The 25,075-nt window shown below is 39.3% G+C and overlaps 1 protein-coding gene and 3 non-coding genes across 4 annotated transcripts; 3 read left to right on the top strand and 1 right to left on the bottom strand.

Annotated features, from left to right (window-relative positions):
- The first annotated feature begins 12,138 nt into the window (after positions 1-12,138).
- Positions 12,139-12,215, top strand: TRNAV-UAC (transfer RNA valine (anticodon UAC)). The gene has a single exon. It is a non-coding gene; the product is annotated as a tRNA-Val (tRNA).
- Positions 12,216-12,845: 630 nt separating this feature from the next.
- Positions 12,846-12,918, top strand: TRNAV-UAC (transfer RNA valine (anticodon UAC)). Its single transcript has one exon. It is a non-coding gene; the product is annotated as a tRNA-Val (tRNA).
- Positions 12,919-13,273: 355 nt separating this feature from the next.
- On the top strand, positions 13,274-13,348 carry TRNAV-UAC (transfer RNA valine (anticodon UAC)). The gene has a single exon. It is a non-coding gene; the product is annotated as a tRNA-Val (tRNA).
- A 3,280-nt stretch (positions 13,349-16,628) lies between these two features.
- On the bottom strand, positions 16,629-23,947 carry LOC149298540 (uncharacterized). Its single transcript, XM_089487310.1, has 12 exons — positions 23,938-23,947; positions 22,502-22,676; positions 21,079-21,234; positions 20,536-20,672; positions 19,920-20,059; positions 19,603-19,791; positions 19,389-19,478; positions 19,000-19,089; positions 17,965-18,087; positions 17,658-17,789; positions 16,938-17,054; positions 16,629-16,754 (listed from the first exon to the last, which is right to left on the bottom strand). The coding sequence occupies exons 1-12, from the start codon at positions 23,945-23,947 to the stop codon at positions 16,629-16,631; spliced, it is 1,485 nt and encodes a 494-aa protein (XP_089343436.1).
- Between the last annotated feature and the right edge of the window lie 1,128 nt (positions 23,948-25,075).

Raw genomic sequence — 25,075 nt, 5'->3', positions numbered from 1 at the left:
TGATATGGAAGGAATGCTAAACTTCCGCTGGTAATGATTTAACCCCCACAGGGAGCAGACAGGCTCTGAATTTCTACATATGTCCTGGTCACAGAATCCTTTAGTGAGACAAGTAGGTGGGGGGAGACTACAGACTAGCCACGTGATTGACTTAGCAGGCAGCGAGTAGCAGCGGAATAAAGAAAAAATTGGTAAAAATGTAAAAACCGTATTTAAAGAGAAATCAGCACCAACAAGACTTTTACATCAGCGATACGGAAATTGAAGGCGCTATATAAAACAATAATTATAATAATACATTAATCAACAATGTATTAAAAAGACTAAAAAACTGTACTAAAAAAAGTACTAGTAAATTTTAGAAAAAAAAAATTCTTCACGTACATATCATTATTATATTTACACTATTTTAAATATTTCTAACTTGTTCCGCAACAAAAAGAATAATTACGCTAACACGGCCCTTGATATCTCCTGAAACTTTAAGCATAATGGTCTGTCATGTTGCTGAAATCATGCCTAGTTAAAAAGTGTGATTTTTTTAGGACAGAGTTGATTGTGTGAAATATTCCTCCTTGAGGACTTCTGCCCATTCATATTGTACACAATACCTTAAAGTTTCCAATGGCCAAAGAGGAACACTTTTGGTTTAGTGGTAGCCCTTTACAAACACTTTTTAGGTGGCTTAAAGGGACACTGTGGCCATCATATAAATGTAAGCCCCCAGACCATAAACTTGGCTATCCCTAGAAATTTTACAAAAGGGGTAAAACTTGAGATGGAATTGTTGTAAGAAATCTGGAAATCTGGAACTGGAGCATAGCGGAAGAATGAGATGGAAAACAAGGATAAAGGAGAGGAATGCTAATGAGGAAAGGGAATGTAAATTGGGGTAGAGTGATAGATGACGGTCTTAAAATACAGACTGGCATCTATTGAAAACCTACTTCTACCAATAATCTGCTCCATTGGACCACGTATCATCCAGAACCACTACGAAGAGGAATACCTGTAGGACAATACCTCAGAGCACGGAGAAACTGCTCTGAGGAATCCACTTTCCAAAAGGAATGTGAGAATTTAAAGTCTACATTCATGGCAAAGGGATACCCCATCAACTGTCTAAAGAAAGCGTTTCGAAGGGCAAGGAATACCAGCAGAGATCGGGCACTCCATGAAGACAATGTAGACAATGGTTCCCCACAAGTGATACGGTGCATTGGAACTTATGACTGCTACTCTACTGAGGTGTCAATAATTTTTAAGAGGCATTGGAGATTATTGACCATGGATCCAGACCTAAAAGATGTAATCGGAAATAGACCAATGATTACATACAGACATGGCCCTAATCTTAAAGACATGCTTGTAAAAAAGAGAAAGGAACGTGGCTGAAATCCCAACTAGTTGGCTCACATTCATGTGGGAATTGTAGTTTTTGCAAATATCTACCTACTGTAAAAACATTTCGGAATCCCGTGGATGGCAGGAATTATGAAGTCAGACAAGTCATAAATTATAAAAGTAAGGGAATTGTATATGCTGCTAAATGTAGCTGTGATAAACTGTACATAGGGAAAACCATCCAGGAGTTCCGTAGATGTATATCCCAACATTTGGGCACTATTAGGAGGAAAGAAGAAACATCTCTGGCCCGTCATGTTAATTTTTTCCATGGTGGAGATCTAGAGTGTCTGAAGTTTTGGGGTATCTCCCAACTTAAACTTGGTCCACAAAAAGGGAATCTGGATCGATTACTATTAAAAGAGGAAGCCAAGTGGCACTGGTGTTTTTATATGTGGTGCCTTGATGGATTTTGGTGTTGTTGGTGGGATTTGAACCCTGGACTGCAGTGCTGCAGAGCAGCAGTGTAAGCCACTGAGCCACTGTGCTGCCCAGCAAGCTTTGTTGGTGAACCGGGTGTAATGTGAGTAATACGAATTACAACGGGTAGGAGATCCAGTAATAGGAGTGGTTCTGAGCAGCAAGGAACATCAATGATTGGTGAGAATAACTGTCAGTCAACTTCCTTGACTGTTCACCTTTTGGGAATTGGAGAGAACCGCTGCCCATCATGTGTATGGAATTCTATTGGACTATGTGGGTGATGTCATGCTTAGTTACCTTTAAAGCAATTGGCAGGGTTTGGCAACACATCTAATATATCGGTAACCATTGGATATGATTGTCCCCTCCCCTAATCCGTGATGTCATCAACAAAGGAGATATAAGGCCAAACAGTCTCCATTTTGGAAGCCATTAGCCCAGACCTCAGATGAAGCTCTGAGGAGCAAAACATGTCAGGGGGGCTATTTGTCTGAGCTTTTAATAAGCCTGTGTCACTGGTCATAATTCAGTTAGTCTTCTTGTTAGGACTGCAGCCATCAACAGTATATATTATGTGATATTATTAGTGTTATACGACTGTGGGCATATGCCCTCATGTCACAGTGACGTATACCTTTTACGGTAGGACTGGTGACACTGGTGTTCTTAAACTTCTTTTTTGGTTAAATCTCTTAACAAATACGTTAATAAAAGTGATGTTTTAGGGTGGGGTAACAATAAGGGTATTTTTGATCCCGGGAACGGGATTGGTTAGTTTTAGTTGTAACTTACCCTTGTCCCCGCTGGGACATTATTTTGGAATTATAGAGTGATAAAGGGGGCAAGGAAATGAGAAGCTAAGTAAACATGATCTGATCTGGAGAAAAAAGGGGATGTTAAAAGATTTGATGGAAGATAATTAAAGGGACAGTTTAATGTCTCAGACAGCATCCCCAAAGAAGAATGCATGTGAAAGTACAAATTAAAAAAAAATTAAAAATCAAAGGGCTTTTCTTTGGGAGGAAAAACCCCTGTATCCTACATTGTCTAAATATTCTGCTTAAGGCAGCCATTTAGTGAAAGAATGCGCATGGGGGGCTCAGTAGACACCCCACCCTTGCAACATTTGCTGACTCAGCTCTGGAGCAGACTGTAAGCAAGTATATTGGCAGACACATCTGCTACATGTAAAATCCGCATGGGGGATTCTGCCGATTCCCCCCCAATGCACTTGCAAGAGGGATTCTTAGCTATCAAATGCAATGAATGAATGAAGATTTTAAAAAAGTAGAAAAACAGGAGAGAGAGAGGCGAGGAAAAATTTAAAGGGGAGGCTGAGAGAAGACTCATGTACGATAAAAGATAAAAATGTCTAATGTATGCTTAACAAAACAGGGAAACATGGACAGGGTAGAGGGGAGTGCGTGTGGAGAGCCCTGCAACTCCCTGAAAAGAATGATTAACTGAGTGATTGATTTAGAGTGTAGCTGATGGAATTATAAGGCAGGTAGAAATGCTCTGGAAAAGCAGTAACAGTATTTGATCTCCATATAGCACTCAATTATATGCTAGACTTCAAACTGTTAAAAAGAAGAACTGGAGACAACTTATATATAATAAAAACTGTTATATATGTTCGTAGAGTGACACATAGTACACAGAGGCAAGATGAGCGGACTCGGATCTATAGAGGGGAAAAAAGAAATACTGCAGACAAAAGTATTGTGTGACAGTAACACGGATTTCATGCGGCTTCTGCTACACCCAGACCAAGCTGACCCACCCAAATCTAAACCAGATTGTGTGTCCCACCCTGCCTAGAGGGAGGGGCGGGCCCCAGATGTCTGGGTGGAGTTACTATAAAACCGAGCCAATCACTTTAACTCTTTACCGGAACGGCAGGGGGCATATGAGACTTAGGGGGGGGGGGCAATACAAGAGTAGCAGAGGATGATACAGAGGAGGACAAGGTGTGTTAACTAAGTACAAATGAGGATCTAGCAATAGAGAGTACCGGGACAGCCGTCTATTACAGAATAGTACAGATGGCTGCAAAACAATGTTTTAAAGTAGTAGGACTGGTACAGGACTGCACGAGCATCGCTTTTATGGCATAAGTAATGGGAGCTGGAAAGCAGAACGTCTTGTACTAGATGTCCCATTGGACATTACAAAGCAACAAAGTTCATGTTCGGTTCACAAAAACATCTGTATTGGGGCGAAATTATTGACATCATTAGGAAAGGTCTGTTATTACCGCAGCGATACGGGAGTGGCATTGACATAGGCTAGATGAAGCTGTGCACTTTACACTTACATGAACACATACATAGTACATTGTCTGCCCACTTTGATACGGCCTTTTATTACTAATTCTTTATGATAGCTTTGTGCACATGGCACACGTTCTTGAATTTCTTTACTGTGTTTGCCCATGCTTCTTCCAGAAAGTTTTTCTTGGTACCTACTACCCAGTCCGTAACGTTGCATTTTCTCACTGCTTTCTGGTACCTCTTATAGACCTCTTTGCGAACACACTTTTGTTAGGTTTGCGTTAGAAGTTTAGACCCCCGGCACAAGCCAACTAAATATACAGTATGTAACAAGACTTTTTATACCGTAAATGCTACGAGTCACACTCTCTCCCCTTGGGAAGCCATTTTTAGAGCAAGGGCGAATAATTGGGAATTAAAATAACAGACCAACAGGTTTGTCGATTACATCACAGAACACCAGCCAAGACAAACTAGGCCCCATGTTCCAAGGCAGGAAATTCTCATGATGCAGCCGAACGCTGTAAAAACAGCAGAAATAAGGTCACAGTAACACATTCCATAATCTTGGAAAAATGTGACATTGTTGGGTTTTAAATGATGTTGCTGTGTGTTAGAGAGGTGAGTAAGTACACAGATTTAGTATCTGCAACCTATGGAATGGACCTCCCAAAAAGATTTGGGGGGGGGCTTTGAAGTAGAATGGAACTGTAAAGAATCTGGATCTAGCAGAAACAATTGAGATGGAGACAAAGAAATAGGAGTCAGGGTGGTCAAATCAAACTTTTAACCCCTTAATGACAAAGCCCCTACATGTACGGGCTCAAAATGCATTGTTTTCAATGGGGTTAATTCAGATTACATCTTTCACAAACCGTCTATACCCTTGTTCATCAATTTGTAACCAGAGTTGTAGACTAGTAACAGCCAGAGATCTATATCATGAGCACCGCATGGCATGACATCATACCGCCTATGAGGCCAGACGTGCCCAAAAGTGGGCTATTGAAAAGTTGGTATGTTACATACAGTATCTGTCTAGAAGTGGAGAACATGTATAATATAGGGCTACATGTTTATATATAGACAAGGAAATAAAGTATTCCTAATTACTAATAACTTCTGTTATGTACTTATGATGGGAATTAGAAATTTTACTATATGTAGCCATAGGATCATATGCGGCTACAGTTGTAGACAACTAAGGTTGTGGTAACGTGAGTAATGTGAACTCTGCAGAGTAACTTTTTTCTGTCCGCAGGTATGCTGCTTATTTATGGAAAGTAAATTTAAATTCCATCCCAATAAAGCAATTTCCAAGATCATTGAAAATAAATGTCTGGACCATACTTAACTCTTTAAAGGATTGAAGATATATTTCTGGGAGGGCGTTCAATAGCACTAGGAAATATGCTTTCTCTGCTTCATTGTTGTTAAATAGAGCAACGTAGTTGGAACAGCACCTTTTAAGCCCTTAAGTTACAGGATGCAACATACAAGAGTTTGTGTTAGGTTTTTAAATGAACACAGACTCTGTATAGTTATGGAAATTTGTAGACAAAATCACACCCTTCTTTTGTTCTGTTCATTCGAAAAAGGAAAGAGGTGACTGTGTCTCACCCCTATCCCTGTGTATGCTATGTCAGCAAATGACGTCCACCCCCACCCCCAAATCACATCCAGATGTTCTCACTACCCCCAAGCGGTGGGAACTTGGGATAGATGTGGGAGGGAGTCTGTGCCGGAACACAGGATGTACAGATGTAGACTTAAGTGTGTGATCTGTATAGAAAAAAACAAAATTGTTATAGTGATATAGCTTTCCGATGGCTCTCCATAGAAGAAACATTAAGGCTCATTGCAATAAATGCGTATGATTGTGAAAAGAATGTGGCTTTGGTCTTTATTTCTTCTTCTCAAGTTAATTGTAGGAATACAATTCCTAGTAGCCTTTGACAACATTCATCTGGTGAAAAGCTTGTAGAGATTCACGGGTTGTTCAGCACATACTGGAAAGCTGTCTATTGCCTACCTTTGGCATAGTAAGATGTGATCAGTATATGCCAAAAGAATTGGCCGACTGTCTCTTGTCAGCCCAGAAAAGTTGCTTTGTTCTAGATTCAATAAACTGCAAGTTAGTTTCTAGATGTGTGTAGCCAAATTTCATAATCCTGCATTAGGACAAACACTAACCTTATAGCTCTCACTAGCTGGATGGGGTCTACCTTTCCTTCTATGCAATCCATGGATCATTCCGTCATGGATCATTCTTTCTGGATATGAGAGCTAGCACACCCCAGAGAAGTGAGGAATTACACTTGGTTTTTTTGTACCATTCCATAATGAATTTTTTTATATATCTTTTTTTTTTTTTTTTTTTTTTTTAAATCTTAAAAAATGAAAATCCACCCTTGCTAAGCATTAAATTAGTAAATATGACTTTGACTGCTCAGGAACAATTTCACCAATGATATTTGGTGATTGATAGGTCCAACCAAAGTTCTGCCACATACCACACAATTAACGGATATTTCTTGAACTTATTCAGAAACCAAAAGGAATCATCCCAACATATTGTATTTATGTAACGTTTAAGATTTCAGATGAGCAGCCTCTTAAGTATAGCCATGATTTCCACTGAACTTTCCACTGATAACTGGGACCTTATGTCTCATAGCTGGTTAAAAAAAAAAAAAAAAAAAAAAAAAAACCCTTCTGTGTATTCTTCCATTTTTATTTTTCCACATGGTGTATGTTTACACGAACCTCCAAAGCTTTTCTTTCATTCCCTTCAAAGCCTTTCTTCTGGCCTCATCCCCGACAAAGTTCTGGCAGCCTCTCAAAACAATTTAAAACATTCTAGACACAACTTTAATGCTACTAATTGGTTTCAATGGCCACATTGTAGAATTCTTCAACCACAAAGATGTGGCTTTAGGTTTATTTGTGCCTTGACACAATATTTTTTATACATTTGTGCCCTAGAGGTGACAATAGAGATTGCAAAGCACCAACATACTCTATAGAGCATTACAGAGCATATATAGAGCAAACAATTAACTTTCCAAAACCAAAGACAAAAAGTGGACACAAAGCCATCATATCATCTTGTAGGGGAGTGATGGAGAATCTTAAAGCAGCATCAGAATTCATTTTGAATTTTGAATTTGAATTCCAAAGTTTTAACCCCTTAAGGACAATGGATGGTCCCTAAACCCATTGAAAACAATGCATTTTGAGCCCATACATGTACGGGCTTTGTCATTAAGGGGTTAAAAACAGTGATACAATTTAGGGTCTAGGCAGATCTATTCAGTTAATATCTATAGACTGTTAAATAAAATCTAGATAAACATTTTTAGAAGCCACCACACCCTGGCTCTAGGGGTTTCCATGGCATGATTTTATTTTACTGACTAAATAACAGTCTCTGACACCAAGGAACATAAGTTTGGTTTCATAATACAAAGGGAGACAAAGTTTTAACTGTGGTTGAAAAATCTAATTTTGTTTCTGTGTTATATCCAGTGGCTTTTAGTTAGAGGCAGTCATGCCTGTGTTTTTCCAACCTTCTATCACACAAGTAGATGAGAAACACAGCTCGTTAACCAGTGCCTGCTGACTGTCTTCAAGAAATCAGCGCTGAGTTGAGTTTGCTTCATGTGCAAAAGATGTGGTACGTCCATGGGCATTAGAGGCATGCATTTGCGCTCTCGTCATGCAGAAGATTTCAGTATTAAACTGTCATGGCCGCTCCTTGCCGTTGAAATGCTTACCTGTGATGGCCTACATCAGGGGTAGGCAAACTTTGGCTCTCCCGATGTTGTGGACTTCATCTCCCATAATGCTCTTACAGTTTTTGCATGTATTCCTACCTATATTGGAACATCATATCATCCCACCTTTAGGTATGCCATCCTCCCCATGTTTTGCACTACTCATGTGATACCAACACATCTGTAGTTTCTGGAGACAAAGTGGCTAGAATTACCATTCACTGAAAATAGTTCCCAGACCAGACTCCAAAAATAAACACAAATCATATGCGCCGCATACCACTGCACTAAGCCACTAATCAGTTAACAGTAGGAAGCTATTAAACAAAACGATATAATTGAAGTACTGTACACCATTAAAATCTAAATGATTACAGTGATTAGTTGCCCTGTGTTAACAAATTTTTTGTGTATCGCTGTAGGCAAAATTACATTAGAGCACTTTAAGGTTAAATTATACACAAGTATTTTTCATTCAACCTTTCCCAGATAGACTTAAGGAACAGGTATTGTATTTACTTGATTGTAGGACCTTGATTATAAGACAACTCTCCAAACATTGGATCTTAATGAAAGAAAAAAACAGAAAAGGCCTGAATATAAGACAACCCTATTATTCATAATATGTTTATAATTATTATTATGGGAAAAATAAAAAAAAAAATGCTCTCTCTAACACTCTTTCACTCTCTCACTCTCACATGCTCTCTGTCAATGTCTCCCTACTGCTCCCGTCGACCACTTCCATGTCCCTGTCTCCTTTTCTGCAGCTTCGTTTCTTCTTTCCTTTTCTTGTTCTTCTAGCATTTTTCTCCTGTCTCCCTGGTATCAGCTCCATTATCCAGGTCTTTCTGCAAAAGGGTCCTTGTGTAGCACACCTTGACGCCATCCTTTTGCAGAAGTACTCCAAAATGCTAGAATTTTGCAGACATAATCATGGAAAAGGAGAAGTGTTTCTGCACCACCTTTTTATTGCCCCCATGTTCCATGTGTCTTGATCACCTTTGACATTCCTGCTTTCTGAACTAGGACCCTGATGGACCTGGCCGGGCATTCCAGAAGGGCAAGTAGCATACCTGGGAACGTCAACCTGTAGCCCTCCCTTTTGGGGATGCGGGTAGGCAGTCCGCTGACATCATTGGGTGGTCCCTGCTGACATTGCATGTGGGGCTAACTGGCAGTGGAAGTCGGGTGGCAGCCTTGATGTCTGATAAATTAATTAATAGGTAGACTATTCCCTACATACATATAACATATTCAGATTAGCTATGAAATCACTTATTTCCCAAGCTTATCAGTATAGTGGTGCGGAAAACACCCAGCAGAGGGTGCCTGTCCTCGCCTGATTTAAGATCAATGTTTTGAAAGGTGCAGTATCAGGGGGTAGAAGGGTGTGTGGGCCTTAATCTACTTTCTTGCCTCTGTGGGAATTTGTGCAGCAGCAGCAGCTAACAGAAGACTTGCTGTTCTTTTAGGACGTTACAGAGCTTGGGGACTAGTGACTACACATTCCCATGTGAGCTTTTCACTGACCTATGACTTACAGCTGCATCTTCCTGCATACCACAAAAGCCTAAATATGTTTTGACACTAAAAGGGAAAGGGTGACAATCAGGACCTTTCCAGAGCAGGAATTATTCAGAAAATTTTCGATCAAGTGACGAATCACCCTGCAAAGACAGGCTGCTTTGGAAGGGGTGGCTGGTATTTCTTATTGTTTAGAGGATTAAAACAAAGTAAAACAAATTAGAGAGGTGGACACGGATTTAATAAAAAAAAATACTTTATTTTTCTATACCTGCATTAAAATTGATAATTCTAAGCATCATAACCCACTCATATCATACTGATACCATAGTCAATCATACCACAGTGTCTTCCAGTTGTTACAGCATTTGGAACACTGGAGCATGTTCTGTCCATTAGCATTTAACACTTCCTATATGATGTCATATATCAACTGTAAAATGACAGTTCAAAATTCCAAAATGGTTAATGGAACACTGCTATAATACATTTTAATTTTACTCTAACAAATAGGCATCTCACTCCATCAATACCCCTTTATAATGTTCTGGTAGATTCCATATTGTTCTCTCTTGCCTTTCCCCAACCAAAGGACTTTACATGTATTGCCCAGCAATGATAATAAAACACATAGGAAGATTAGGGAGTTGCCTTTCTCCCATTGTTCTAAGCCCTAAGAAGACGAAGGGAAGACATCTTTACAAACGTGACAAAGATTCTTCATAATGTTATGTAAGTCTTTTTTGTCAGAACAAATTGTAACCATAACTATTGCATCTCTTAGTATGTGGTATTCATATATAATATAATATAATTTTTTATTATCGTCTTTAAGATAGGAAAAAATTTATTTTTTTTTCTTAGGACCTCTAAAACATTCCCCTGTGTGTACGGCAACTATGGACAATGTGCAGGGGCGTAATTAGAAACCATGGGGTCCTGGTGCGAAAATTGCCCGGGACCCTCCAACCTCAACAGCTAGTCTGTTACAACAAAACACACTTCCACAAATTTCACTTACTCAAACTCACTAACACACATTCCATCTCACCCCACTTACACATCCATGTCCACACACAAGTACACATCCATGCTTACACACAAGTACACATCCATGCTCTCACACACACGCATCTTTCTCTCTGACTGCACACAGAGGGTCACGTGACGTAATGTGACCCTGATATGTTCCTGTCTCCCCGTTCTGGTTCAAAATAGTTTAGAAAGGGCTCTTCCGCCCTGGATCGGTGTGGTCCAGGTTGGACGGGCCCTTTCTTAACAATTTTTAACCAGTATTAGGAGACAGGAAGAAGGGGTCGCAGGGGTCAGACCACTACGACCCCTGTAGTTACACCAGTGAGAATGTGCCAACCCTAGCATTGCCCACCTTGCTTGCCAAATGTCTTTCGGGCCACTATGTTCATGAGTCATATAATCCATGCTTCTGGCAATAACTAACCCTACCGGGTGCTGGGAATACATAATACTAAACAGAACTTTGAAACTGGTTATGCAATTGAGTATATGAAACTGAATGTAATCTAAAAGACAGCAGGCAAATTAAATGACACATTTGGCTGAAATATGTGGACTAATTTAAGGGCCTTAATGTTTTCGTGTGTACTAGCTAAGGGCAAAAAACAGTTAAGTTCTTGAATCCCACCCAATCATTCACATGATACTGACTCATTTATATGCTATTGTTACTTTTTTGGGACATTAATTATGAGTTGAGGCATGTGCAGAATTAAACGATGTTTAGTATAGAGAAGGAAAACTTGCATAAAGTTTTGTATGGATATCCTTTAGTTCACATTATTCCCAGTGCATTACACTGTGCACAGGCAGCATTGTGTTTTAACTGTGTATGTCTAAGACACATGTAGCCTTAATGATTGTAAATGAGCTCCAAACTACCCAGTATCTGTTTTGGATAGCCTAGAGCTCAATGCCCCTTGTCCCTTGGTGAGTACGCACTGAGCTGATGTCAGAAGCGCAGTATATGAAGCCATAGTACTGAGCAATACTAGTTCAAATTGGAACAGTCACTTTAACAATAAATTTATATTTGGTGTTGGAAAGAAAAAAAGGATGGTGGAGGGGAAATACTAAAACACTTAAAACAAAAATGGTTGGATAAGATCAGAAAAGGTTGGAGATGAATATGTAGACAGAATTTTCAGAAAAGGCCGAAAAACTACACTGCAACTGATTGGAGAGTATGTGTTTTAAATTTGTGATATATCTAAAATAATGAAAATATTAGCTTAAAGAGTTCAGTTATATCAAGGAATATTGTAGGTATGGTTTTCACAAAACATAACAGACCTGTTCAGGAGAGTCTTCTACAATTAAAACCAAGCTTGTTGAAGGTGCCCGTCATGCTACCAGACCCATACGGGAATTGTCCAGCATTTGAAGGTATTGCGTAAGCAACCTGAGTTAAGTAACTTTCCTTAGCCTTTTATTTTATTATACAGAGATCTCGACCATGGAGGGGGGAGGTGGCTGCTCTAGGTCAGGCCTAAGGTGGCCCCAAAGGTTCCTGTTAATGCATAATTTGTTCCTGTTAATGCATAATTGTTTATGGACCTCTTAGCATATGGTGGTCTCATAGTGTAGTGGTCTCATAGTGTAGTGGTCTCATAGTGTAGTGGTCTCATAGTGTAGTGGTCTCATAGTGTAGTGGTCTCATAGTGTAGTGGTCTCATAGTGTAGTGGTCTCATAGTGTAGTGGTCTCATAGTGTAGTGGTCTCATATCACGTCTGCTTTACATACAGATGGTCCTGGGTTTGATCCCCAGTGAAACCATATTCTTGAGCTTTTGCTTTTCAAAAGCATGATTTGTAACTGTAGTAGCTTTGTCTTCCAGCAAGTTTATACTATCTTCAAAACACCTGGCACTAGTATGTGCAGGGAAATGTATAAAATAAATTGTTGGCAATCAAGCTACATGAAAATGGTTGGAGAAAAACAATGTTAGCATATCTTGTACAGTTGACTTCCATAGTGGAAAGCCAATAAGTGATGGAGATTTAACTAATGATCTACACCGTCTGCTGGGCACTACAACCTTTAATACATTATTGTCCACTTAATGCAATAACATTAGTACTGTAATGTCAAACATTGAATTAGAACTGTTACCTATTAATGAATAATTGTTTCTTCATCTCTGAGCATGTGTGCTGTGATGTCACTGCATGTATACTGGTATGGTTTCATAGTGTAGTGGTTTCATAGTGTAGTGGTTTCATAGTGTAGTGGTTTCATAGTGTAGTGGTTTCATAGTGTAGTGGTTTCATAGTGTAGTGGTTTCATAGTGTAGTGGTTTCATAGTGTAGTGGTTTCATAGTGTAGTGGTTTCATAGTGTAGTGGTTTCATAGTGTAGTGGTTTCATAGTGTAGTGGTTTCATAGTGTAGTGGTTTCATAGTGTAGTGGTTTCATAGTGTAGTGGTTATCACGTCTGCTTTACACGCAGAAGGTCCTGGGTTCGATCCCCAGTGAAACCATGTTCTTGAGCTTTTGCTTTTCAAAAGCATGGTTTGTAACCAATACATGTGGGAGGTTTAACTAATGATCCACACCACCTGCTGGGATTGGTACTTGTGACCCATATCCAGGATGACATCATATCCCGGCACTCTGTTTTGTAAAGGCGCACAGCTCCTTTTATTATACTGAAATCTCGACCATGAAGGGGGAGGTGGCTGCTCTAGGTCAGACCAAGGGTGGCCCGAAGGTTCCTGTTAATGCATAATTGTTTATGGACCTCTTAGCATGTGGTAATCTAGCTGTGTCGTGGTTTCATAGTGTCGTGGTTTCATAGTGTCGTGGTTTCATAGTGTCGTGGTTTCATAGTGTCGTGGTTTCATAGTGTGTAGTGGTTATCACGTCTGCTTTACACGCAGAAGGTCCTGGGTTCGATCCCCAGTGAGACCATGTTCTTGAACTTTTGCTTTTCAAAAGCATGGTTCGTAACCAATACATGTGGGAGGTTTAACTAATGATCCACACCATCTGCTGGGCACTGGAACCTTTACAACATAATTGTTCTAACATTAGAACTTTAATGTCTGGACTTGAGCAGATACAAAGTTGAATTAGAACTGTTTCCTATTAATGTATAACTGTTTCTTCATCTCTTAGCACGTGGGCTGTGATGTCACCTTCTTACAAGCCATTGAGGTTTCGTAGTGTATTGGTTATCACATCTGCTTTACACACAAAGTCCTGGGTTCGATCCCCAGTGGTACCATAGTCTTAACCTTTTTTTAAAAAAGCATTCTTTGAAACTGCAAAACCTCTGTCTTTCAGTACATGTGTGTGCAGTGAAATGTATTAACTAAATAGCTGGCTTGATGATTTAAGTGCAGTATACAATACTTGAAGCTCTTGCTCATGTAAAACAGAAATACGCAGATTTTGCTCGCATTTAGGGGCTTCTATGTCAATTTTGGGCCAATAAATCAGCATACTTCCCTAAGCATTATTGCTTTTTGAAATCATAATTTGTGCTTTAAGTAATGATATATCGAGTATTTTCCCTCATTAAGATGGAGCTTAAAATTGTCATCCCTTACGAAAAAATTACTGCAGTTTTTCTGAAGTAATACTGCAGTTTTTTGGACATGAAAAAACTGCAATACTGCACTTTTACTGCAGTATTACTGCACATTTACTGCATTTGTACTTCACTGTACTGCAAGTTTACTGCAGGTATTTTTGTAAGGAAGTACAAATGCAATAAAGCTGCAGTACATTGAAGTACAACTGTAGGTTTGCAGTATAAAAAAAAAGTGCAGTAAATGTGCAGTAAAAGTACAGTACAGTGAAGTAATATAGCTATAGTGTGTTCTTATTATGTTTTTTAATAAAAGTAGAGAAATCACTTATTGCTAAAACAATCCTATAACAACTTTAAAAGGCTAATTGTTTCTTAGCAATATGTTGCCAACTTATTAAACTACTAAAATAAAAAGTGTTTCTCCAATAAAACTTGGATGAGTAATCAAAAATATATTTTAGTACAGCTAGAGTCTGGTTATTTTTATGAAGCCCTCAAACTGTATGCAGTTAGTATAAGCAATATGAAACGCAAACATTAAAAAAATAAAATTAAATGTTTTAAAAAAAGATATTTTGGTTGCTAATGAGTTAATGAAATACCCAGTGCCACAGAAGTTTTTTGCAATGCAACTCAGGCACTTTAAGGGTGTAAGAAGATTTGTTATCCGCCCTAATTACACCATACCTTTCCAAAGTGTTCCGGTTTACTTTGAGAAGTTTTTCCTTGGGGCGCAAATTACTCTTTCCTCCCCTGCTTTCACGGAGCTCAGAATGTTGTTTGGGTATGAGTGTATCAGCATTCTAGAGCCCCAAAAATAACTAATGTATATAGAAAGCTTAGGAAACGTGCTTTATAAGTTACATTACGGAAATAAAATACATTATTCTTATAGATGTCCTACTCAATCTGATGGATGGTAGTAGGTCTCAAAGTCAAATAAAAGTCCTGTTAAAGGGGTTCTTGGGTAGTGAGTAGGGTTCCTAATAAACAGTAAGGTCTGCCGGGCGGCTCCAGTAGAGTTCTGCAAGGGTTTTGGTTCAGTGGTGTGAAAATTAGACCATGTCGGTGGCCTTATACTGCAGCTGCTCCTTAAGGTAACTCAATTATTTTTTTAGTTTGAAGAATACATACTAAAGTACTTTAAAACTCCTCTGCTCTGGCGCATTTAATACATTTTACCTTCTTAAGGGTAGCTTAATTCTGAGGACTATTTTTCCAATCTGCTTCTACTTCCTAAATGCTACCCCTTTCTCCTTTACTTATTTGCCACTCATGTAGAGTATTCCTTTGATTTCCTTTTTGCACATTCTGGCAAGTTAAACGTTTCTGTTGTCTTCAGTAAAATAATCCAATTTCTGGACTCAACTTAAAATCTCAAGGTTGTCAAAGAATCTTCTTAAATATGTTTCTATTTTAGAAAAAAACAGACTTTACGGCAGTTCACCTCTTAACCACACCGACTGATCACTGGAGCCCAAACACTCTCCTACAGCGAAATCAAATCTCCATTTGTAAATAATAACCCTAAAATGTTCATCTTCCCGTTCTTTAATAGATAACACCGTGATGGTAACTAGGGTGATAGGAAGTCACGTTAATGACTGCCCTCTTAATGTTTTTATTCTTTATATTACATCCTGCCTTCTGTGCCTCAGGAGTGGATACTATTCACTTGATGTGTTTTGATATGTCTGTACCATGTTTGTTTTTTCCTGAAATGGCATTTTCAAACTATATGATTTCATTAATAATCCACTTACACATTAATAGTTGCGATACATAACTAATAAATTTATAAATCACTTTTATTGACAATAGCAGTTGTATATATCTCATAAAGACCAGACACTGTTCTTTTGGTAGCCCAAAAGGCTTGTGCATTGGTATTTTTTTTTTCTCTAATTGCTGATACATTTGTGGCGCTGCCCTAGGCATCTCCCAGATTCCTCCTGCCGCCCCACTTAAAATAAATTAAGAGATCCCCAATACTTGAGGTGGTCCATTAAGGTGAAGGCAGTATTTCTGCCTCTTCTGGCCCAAATCATCTCTTGCACCCTCTGGTAACTGTACAGGGCAGACTGTCAGTGTATGACTCTTTTCAATGTTTGCTGCATTAGAGATCACATCAAGGAGATCAGTGCAGGGTACAGAAGCTGTGGCTGGTCTGCCACCCCTCTCACTCCTACATTAGGCATCTGTCAGTAGTAATTTCCAAAAATATGATAAAAAAAAGATGAAAAAGCTGCTGAAATTAAGACTTGGCATTTCTAAAAGTCTAATTCTGTAGTTTGAATCTACAACACCCACGCTACTTACCCTTGGACAGCCGGAATTGTTACCTAAAACTGATATTCCAGTATCTACTGCCTCTGGCATATTCTGCGCTATGATTCCATCACATCTTTAACTGTAATATAAGCATTATCCTCTGGATGGCACTCACCGCATATTATTCATTGATAGTTGTAAAGCCCATTTTGGTCACAAAGTATCACTAGAAATTGGAAACAGATTCCTTGCAACCACATGGTGTAGGTGACACAAACCAAGGCATATATTCATTATATATATAAACAAATGTGTTTAATTTAATACTCAAATGATTCTCCCTGCCGTGGCTAAGACCTTGATATGAAGGAGGAATGTACATAATTATAAAATGGCATCTAGTGGTTTTTCAGCATAGAAGAGTCCCCAGCGCTGATCTCCAAGACTGCAGCGATGCTGTTTTTCCTTCCAGCCATCAATTATGTAGTTATAATCTTCTTCAGAGAAACCCTGCAGAGCGAACAGAGGAAAGGGAGGTAAATGGTGAGATACCAGACTACCTCTAGGACTTGTAGAGTAGGCTACAGTCTTCTAAACCATTTCCACCTGGCCAAGACGTACCAACTCAAGAACGTACTATTCCACATGAAAGACTACCTCTTCCCCATTGATCCCAAAGGCCATGCTGTTTACCTGCAGGAATTCCTCCTTGATCTCATGAGTACGCTTAAGTTCTGTGTTCAGTACTTGTACAAATTGTTCTGTCCGATCCTGAGCCTGAACATTTACAAAGCCAACCTGCTCCAGGAACTATATGAAAACAAGGCAGTAGAGAGATTGGTAAAACAATACTGGCCACTGGAATAGCTCAACCAGCCACAACTTTCCCTTAAATAACACCCACAATATAGGCTGCATGCAAACTAAAATTCTGAATATGTGACATACATCTACCGCAAATTATAAAGTAAAATATTTTTATTCTTCAATGGAGGTCTACAAGGTCCCTATGATCCCCACCATATGTGTGCATTGTATTAATTGAACTGCAAAGTTTATTGTTGACATAACAGGACAGGCAACTGCAGGCCAGTGCCCAAACACATCCATGACCGATACTTTACCTCCATGTTTGCTAGGTGAACATATGTCATGCTTGCATTGTACTAAACCATGACATGCATTCATAACACCAGACTGACACTAACATGGCAAAAACAGCACTTACAATCTCGCATTTAAACAAGATACCAAGCTATGACAAGACTACCTAACCAGCCATGATTTTACATACAGGATTAGATACGAGGCAGCCAGTGGTGCAAGCCACCAAGCATGATAATGGTCAGCACCAGCACTCACGCTTCCGGTTACACCCATTCATGTCCATTTAAAAGCCATAATGCTATGTACCTGTCCATACTCCTTGGGTGTATACAGAATGTATCCTCTCTGCTTCACATACTCCTGGAACAATGGAGACCAGGGACGCTCCCCACAACAATAATCCGTGATCAAGAGCTTTCCACCTGGCTTCAACCAAGACTGTGAGTGATGAGAATAAAACAGTGTTATATATATATATATATATATATAATATAATATATTATAGTGTAGATTTTCCCCACCAATATTCCAGATCTCCCGCACTAGACTTATCAGTAGCAGGACAAAATAAAACTATGAGAAAAGTGATCCGTCAAAATGTCACGTTTCTTACAAAGAATCTCTTGAATAGGGCACCCTTGTCATTGATGTGAAGGATGGTATCTCTGCTGTACACCACATCGAATGATGCCTCGGGAAATATCCTCCTTGTGGCATCTCCAATTTCAAACTGCACCTGTGTAGGGTAAAGGAAGAAAAGGTGTATAATGATGGATGCCGACACAGAATGATAGGAAAGACATGGAAAGGTCATACATGATAAACATATGTTACAGGCCAAAATAAAACATATAAACTGCAAAATAAACAGGATTACTCAAAGTGAGTGCTATGCAGAAAAGGCTGTTGCTGGCTGCCAGCCACAGTCAACCCCTATTATTTACGCACAACCGATTGCCTTCAAAGCCAGTTAAAGGGACGGTCTAATGTCCCAGACACCTCTACTATACAAGAATGCATATTTAAGTAGTCTGTACTGACTGTATACTGACTCGGTTCTCGTATCAAACAAACATTTCCTATACAGAGCCAGCTTTTCCTTTCTATGCGCCTGCTAGGGTGGCCACATGGGCCATGTTTTCCCGCTGACCAGCATGGGTTAGGTGCTGCCCTGCAGTGTAAGAGATCTATAACAGAGTAACCGATTCCCTTCCATGAGTTTATACATTTCACATACTGCGGGGAGCAGCACTTTTTATTTGCTAGTCAGCAATATGTAAAAATGATGTATCCTGAAATACATGGCCAATGCAGTCACCCTACCTCCTTCTGGTGTACTAAACCTGGCAAGCCCTGTTATTAAAGGTTGGTATGAAAATGGCCACCAAAAAATGCTTACCTCGAGGCTGCCTCCTGAATGGGAAGACCGACAAAGAATACATATACTTTGTAAGTAATTTAATATTAATTATCTGAAAAAAATAATTTCTGAGGACGCATGTCTGGAGTGGTGCTGACTATTGCACCAGTGATCACTCTAGCCCTCTTCATGAATAGTTTGGGTAGGTAACGGATTCAGTTATAAGTGTTAAGTAAATGCTTGGTTGGGCTAAGCTTTCCATGACAACAGCTACACACAATTACTCACAAGAGGGGTCTTCTCTTTAATGGCTCTCTCCATGGCGATCTCCACCATGTTAGATGACAGGTCCATCCCCAGGACTTCTACCCCATACATCTGTGGATGGGGGGAAAAAACAGAATTTACCTTCATTACTAGAGTAAAAAGGCAATTGTCTGAGGATATAAATTAGTATTTGATCTGTTAAGTTGTATGCTAATTGTCATAACAGAACTCTACTAGGTTGGGAAAATCTACTCATCTAAGGATCTTTTATTCTGGGTTGCTTGATTAACTATAAATGTATGAAGACTTGGCAGCATTTTAATTAGAGTTGAACAATCTCTTGCTAATATCAGTTAAGTTCTAACTGTAGGAACTAGGCTGTCCTCATTGATCATATAAAGGGGCTCTACCTTGGCCATGTAGAAGTCTCCTCCACCAATACCACAGCCTACATCAATGACACGTTGACCAGGAAGCAGATTCAGCATTGAGATAAACTCCTGCAGATTAGTGATAGAAATATTATTTCATGAATGAGAAAATGTTCATGAACAAGAGAACAGTATTTGATTCAAGTTGTACCATATTAAATTCACTCTTATCACAATTCACTTCAGCCCTCACCTTAGTGGTTTCAAGGCCTCCTGTGCTAACAAAGCCTTCCCCAAATATTTTCTCATATCGGAGGATCCCCCTTCGGGAATACTGCTGGTTATCCAGGAACTGCTGAAACGTCCCATAGCCCTGATGGGCATCAGGAACCCGAGGGACCATCTGCAGGAGCCAGCACACCTGGTTCTGATTCTTCTTTATCTGATCACCAGAAATAGGAGAGGAAAATGAAAGTCAGCACAAAAAAATAAGGGAAAATCAAATACCCTCTAGAAAAATGCTTTAATATAGAGGGCCCGTCTAAGAGAAGACATTGTATGTGTTCTCACCTTAATATACGTCTGTACAGACTTTGACATCACAATTTCAAAACCATTGTTTCCTGATGTGGAGGTTACAGACGTAATAAGATGGTTGTACTGGGCAGGGGTCCGGTAAAACGTGGGGTTAAATGTCCGCTCTGAGTCCCCTACAATGACACATCAGACTTCATCTGTTCGTAAAATTGCATTTGTATCATTATCCATTAGTTTAACTATTAGGAGCAAGTGTTAATATTCTTCATTTCGCATAATCTAAACTAATATCCGTGAGAAGATGAAGCCAACTAACTCTGTTTCACCAACACAACTGGTATAGAATCTGACGGCAGATAGGAATTATTTGTCTCAAACCTATTTTGGTCCTTGGTCTTCTCTTATATTCAGGATAGCCTTATGCCTCTCTTAAACTCCATCCCTGTAATAGCCTTATTCACTTCTGCTGGAAGGCTGTCCCACTCATCTACAGACCTCTCAGTGAAGACAAAAGTCCTTATATTACATTTAAGCCTCTGACGTCATAGTTTTTTTTAGTTCATTTTGTCAAACATGGTATTATGGGATGAGGACTAGACACGAGTAACTGCTACTTTAGAACCAAGACGTTAATGCTACCAGTACTAACCTGATTGATAAAAGCAGGACTCTCTGAAGAACAGGTACCCTCCAGGTTTTAGCCAGCTCATCATTTTTTGTATCAGCGTTACTAACTCTTCATCAGTCAGGTACATGAACAGCCAGTTAGAGAAGACAAAGTCAAAACTGGAAAGGGAAATAGAGATAAAAAAAAAGTCTTAACACACTGCCCTAGATTTTTCCATTACATTACTCACATTATTGTATGTTATCCTGCTTCTCAATAAAAAAAAACATCACCTGCCTATTGCACAATTAGCATGCTACTGTTTTGGGGACGCAGGAGGACAAACAGATGAGGAATTGAAAAGCAAACCGGTAAGGGAAGGGGTAATTTTAAAAGCCAAAGGCCAGGGAATTGGTTGAAAATCAGAGAGTTGTGATGCTGAGCAAGGAGGGGAGATCTAAAATGGATTGTTGACTTTATGGAAGAAGAGATGAGGTCTGTTGAGAAAGGTAAAATCCAGTTGGGGTATGGTGGACATGTTTTGGAGGTGCAAGGTGGCACAAAGCAAGTAGTAAGATGCCTCACCTCTGACTTGGCTGTACCAGTTGGGTAACATCAGCTTGCAGGAATGTGATGTTTCCTCGATATCCGTTGTCCTCACGGTTTTTGTCAATAAACTTTTGCATGAAGTCAACGGCAGTCACATGGCTTGCTAACTTAGAAAGATGCCCTGTATAACGACTGATAGAGAATAACAGGATGGTGTTAACTGAAAAGAAAGGGATAAGGATGGCACAAGTTGCAGAACAAACCTTGATTGATTTCAGACTCATTAAAGTTTCAGTCTTTACATCAGGAAAAAGTGGTAGATTAGATGGGCTGGTTCTTATCAGCCATCAAATTCCAAGTTTTTATGGTAAATGATATTATGGCATTTTTATGTTCAAAAGTCCCCTTCAGCTACAGTTGATCCAGAAACAAACAATTTGCTGAGCTTGGGATTTGAGAGTAGTACTACACTGACCACTGAAACACATGAGACCAATTCAAGTAGAGTTATGGTGACAACTCATGTCTCTTCTTCATATATAATTTAGCTTTACCAGCACTCAAATCCAAACCTGCAAATATACATTCAACAAACACAAACTAAACACTGATTAGTCACAATTTAGGTCACCAATTATTAATCAAATCCACTATTAGTGGCCTAAACTTTTCACTTAGAAGTGATCCGGCAGTGGTTACAGATTATTATTTTAACAGTTCTTAACAATTCTTATCTGAAGAATGATTAATGACTCTTTAGGACACTGATCAGTCTCACCGATCACCAGCCAGTGACCTATTGTGGTGGGTGCGTATTATACACAGGTGTAAAGTTATACCCCCTTATTATACACAGGTATGTATTATATCCAAGACTTTTTGGTAGTGTATTTAGGCCAAAGCACACAATCTCACCTGCCACATCAATGGAAGGTGAGACAAACGGTGCTACTTGGTATAACTCTGGTGGACTTCTTAAGAAAATTAAATATCGAACTTTGTATTTTTTGGAAAGGGGACAGACTTTATATGCCTCATCCAAACTGAAAAATAGAGGAAGAGTCTGATCTTGTCATTCACCCTTTCATTGCAAAGAAAAACATTCTGTGAACATTATAAGAGGTTATCAGCCTTTTTTCGGAACTGCTATGGAAAGCATGCATTAGGGACACAGGAATGATTTCTGCTAATGCCTGTCCATGGGTGAGCAGCATCATGTATGCATGCTCCGGCCCCAGGAGACAGCTGCCAGGAAAGTACACCTTAACAGAATGTTCCATTCATTAAAAAAACAGGGACCAGTGATGTGGGTGAAAAGGGTTCTTAAGTCATGGTGTGGTACGCTGTCGCAAGAATTATCCAAATCTGAGAATTTTAAAAATTCACTACAGTAGGCGGATGGGTTGAGGTATGAGCTGTTCCGTGTCATCAGTATTATGCTGTAATATTTGTTTCTTACCCTATACCAGCCCCAAGTTCCAACACAGAAAGCCCATCTAGAGAGGGTAATAGAGAGATGATCTCTGGCTTTTCCTCTTTAGATAAGAGCTTAGCACTGGAGTCCAGCATCATCTCTTCCAAAGTGGCATCTCGAGAGTGTTGCTCCCAGAACTTCGTCATGGTTTGACGAGCTTCTGCTAAGACAAACAACTGAATTAGGAAAACAGCCGGCTGTGAGCAAGAGTCAATCAAGATCCAACGTGTTCAATGTTCTACCGATCTACATCATTACACAGTGTAAGTGCAGCTTTAGCATTGTGTAATCTATAAATCGAACAAGCCATTTTATTGACATAGGAAATATAGCTCTGTTGAGAGTTTTCTATGCCCCATTGTACATGAGGGTGATATAGATCATTAAATAATAATGCGTCCGGTAGGGTTTACATGTGATGTTACATCAGAGCCCACCTGATACACAGCTAAGAAAAGTTGAGGTTTTATATTGATTTGCTTTATCCTGATAACCTCTGATCTCTGTCACTAAGGCCAGGCAAACTGGGGTAGCCTTGAGCTTGATGTCTGTATCAGGGGCAAAGGGAGAAGCACATTCCAGAGGCTCATCTTGGGTTATACAGTGCTACAGTTAGACTACAGACTCAAAGCATGTGAACACCTACTTATTATATACCATATCCAATAAAAAAGGAAAACATCAAATAATAAATTTAATAAGAACGGCAAAAAATCATCACTTAATATTTTCTTCCCAACCCTAGTTTTTAAATTAAAGGATGTGCATGCATGCAGAGGGAACAGGTTGCATCAGCAAGGCCTATGAGAAGGCTGTATGATGGTCAACTGGTGCAAGAAGTACTAATAACAACGTGATCATCTAGATGTAAAGGGGTAGAACACATTACTCCTGAACCCACCTACTGTAATTCAACAACCAAAGGCTTTTAAAACAATGTATTAATTTTATATATAAAAATAAATATGTTTATAGAAATATGTCAATTGTTTTTACACAATTCCTACTCCAAAACAAAAAAAAAACCCTCCACCTCTTCAGTTTATGGCCAGGTACATTGTAACAGATGATTTATAACACATTGTAACAGGATCAGGTATCACCAGATTCCAGCATTCTCCTTACTCAATGTCACCCTTCTGATCTTTTCGGTCACCATATTTCCATTTAAAAAAAGACAAATTAAAAAAAGAGGACATGCATTTTTCTCATGGGTCCCGTTTTTATAAATAAAACTGCAACCCAAAGACAGCTAGATTACGTGTTCACAGCAGTTGATGTCATCATATTACAATATCAGATCATGAACTATATGCAGCCGTGATAATTTACCAGCGATGCTGATGACCTCACTAAATGTCATCAATTGAGAAGACAACAGATCCAACTCATGTCTTACAACCCACCTTCTGCACACTTACCGTCTGCCATGGTTGGTGATTTGGGGTCTGTGACGTCAAATTAATTTCAACGGAATTCTTTAAAACTATACAAAGGAAAGGAAAATGACTAAGTCTATAAATAGTATCTATTAAGCTATTTATCGAAGTACAGAAATATATATATATATAAATAAGAGGTTTTCCTTCTAGCAGGACCTAATATATCACAGTGTGGATTGCCACTCGTGTGCGACTAAAGCTCCTGCTGTTTTTATTATACCCCTTTCCACGAGGCCTCATTAGCAAAATCTATTCAGTGAAAAGAAAAAAACACCTAATATATGCTATTTATAATGTAAAAAGCGCACCGCCTCCTAAATGTCCAGCTAGCATGAAATGACGTCACTACAGTAAACTCCACGGCTGAGGCTGCCGATTGCTAGTCACGCCCATGGCCTCTTTGATTGCTTGAGACATGCTCTGAAGGCGCCTGGGCGCCAATGAGATCATTTAGGGGCGTGATTATGTAAATATAACATTCGGCTACTGGGGATGGGGTCATTCAGTTTGTTGCTGGCAACGAGCCAAGACATGGGGCCTCATCTTAAAGGGGAAGCGCTTTGTATCTGTAGTTACGTTGTGTAGAGGCTATAAGACCACCTCAGCTGGCAGCAGGCCAACTTTTAAAGTCATTTTACTAATCCCTGTGTTATTATGGGACCAGGATAACGTTTTATTTTTATTCAGCTGTAATAAGGTGTCTTAGGCTGTGCTGACACACGGTGAGTGGAAAATCACTGTTACTTTCCTTTTATTGTGTTGGCCACTTGACAGCTTGTGTAGTTACAAACACACAGCCTGATTGCATCAGAAAATGTATGTCAGGAGACAGACAGGCTGAAGCTTGCAGACTGTCCCTTTAACAAGATGATGGCGCAATCCTTCACTGCATGACTGCAGGGATTTAACCCCCAAAATCCTGGAGCACTGCCTGTATGCTGTGAGGAAAACCCTCACTGCATATTCCGCACATATACATACATACATACATACATATATATATACACAAAAATTAAATAGTATATATTATTGCCATCACAGCAGAGCTTGAGTAGAGTATATTATTATTATTCTCATTTATTAATATAAAACGCCAACAATATACACAGCGCTTCTT

Source organism: Sceloporus occidentalis, unplaced genomic scaffold (genome assembly GCF_023333645.1).
Source record: "Sceloporus occidentalis isolate IW3139 unplaced genomic scaffold, rSceOcc1.0.p SCAF_32, whole genome shotgun sequence".
NCBI classification, from domain to species: domain Eukaryota; kingdom Metazoa; phylum Chordata; class Lepidosauria; order Squamata; family Phrynosomatidae; genus Sceloporus; species Sceloporus occidentalis.
The sequence above is the reverse complement of the archived record's forward strand: the minus strand, read 5'-3'. Positions and strand labels throughout refer to the sequence as shown.

What these genes read in the sequence shown, in the direction of transcription:
- LOC149298540 (XM_089487310.1), bottom strand. An exon ending in GAACTTGGGGCTGGTATAGG is followed by an intron (nt 21,235 to 22,501) that starts GTAAGAAACAAA and finishes ATTCTCTATCAG; the next exon opens with TCGTTATACAGGGCATCTTT. An exon ending in GAGGCCTTGAAACCACTAAG is followed by an intron (nt 19,479 to 19,602) that starts GTGAGGGCTGAA and finishes ACTAATCTGCAG; the next exon opens with GAGTTTATCTCAATGCTGAA.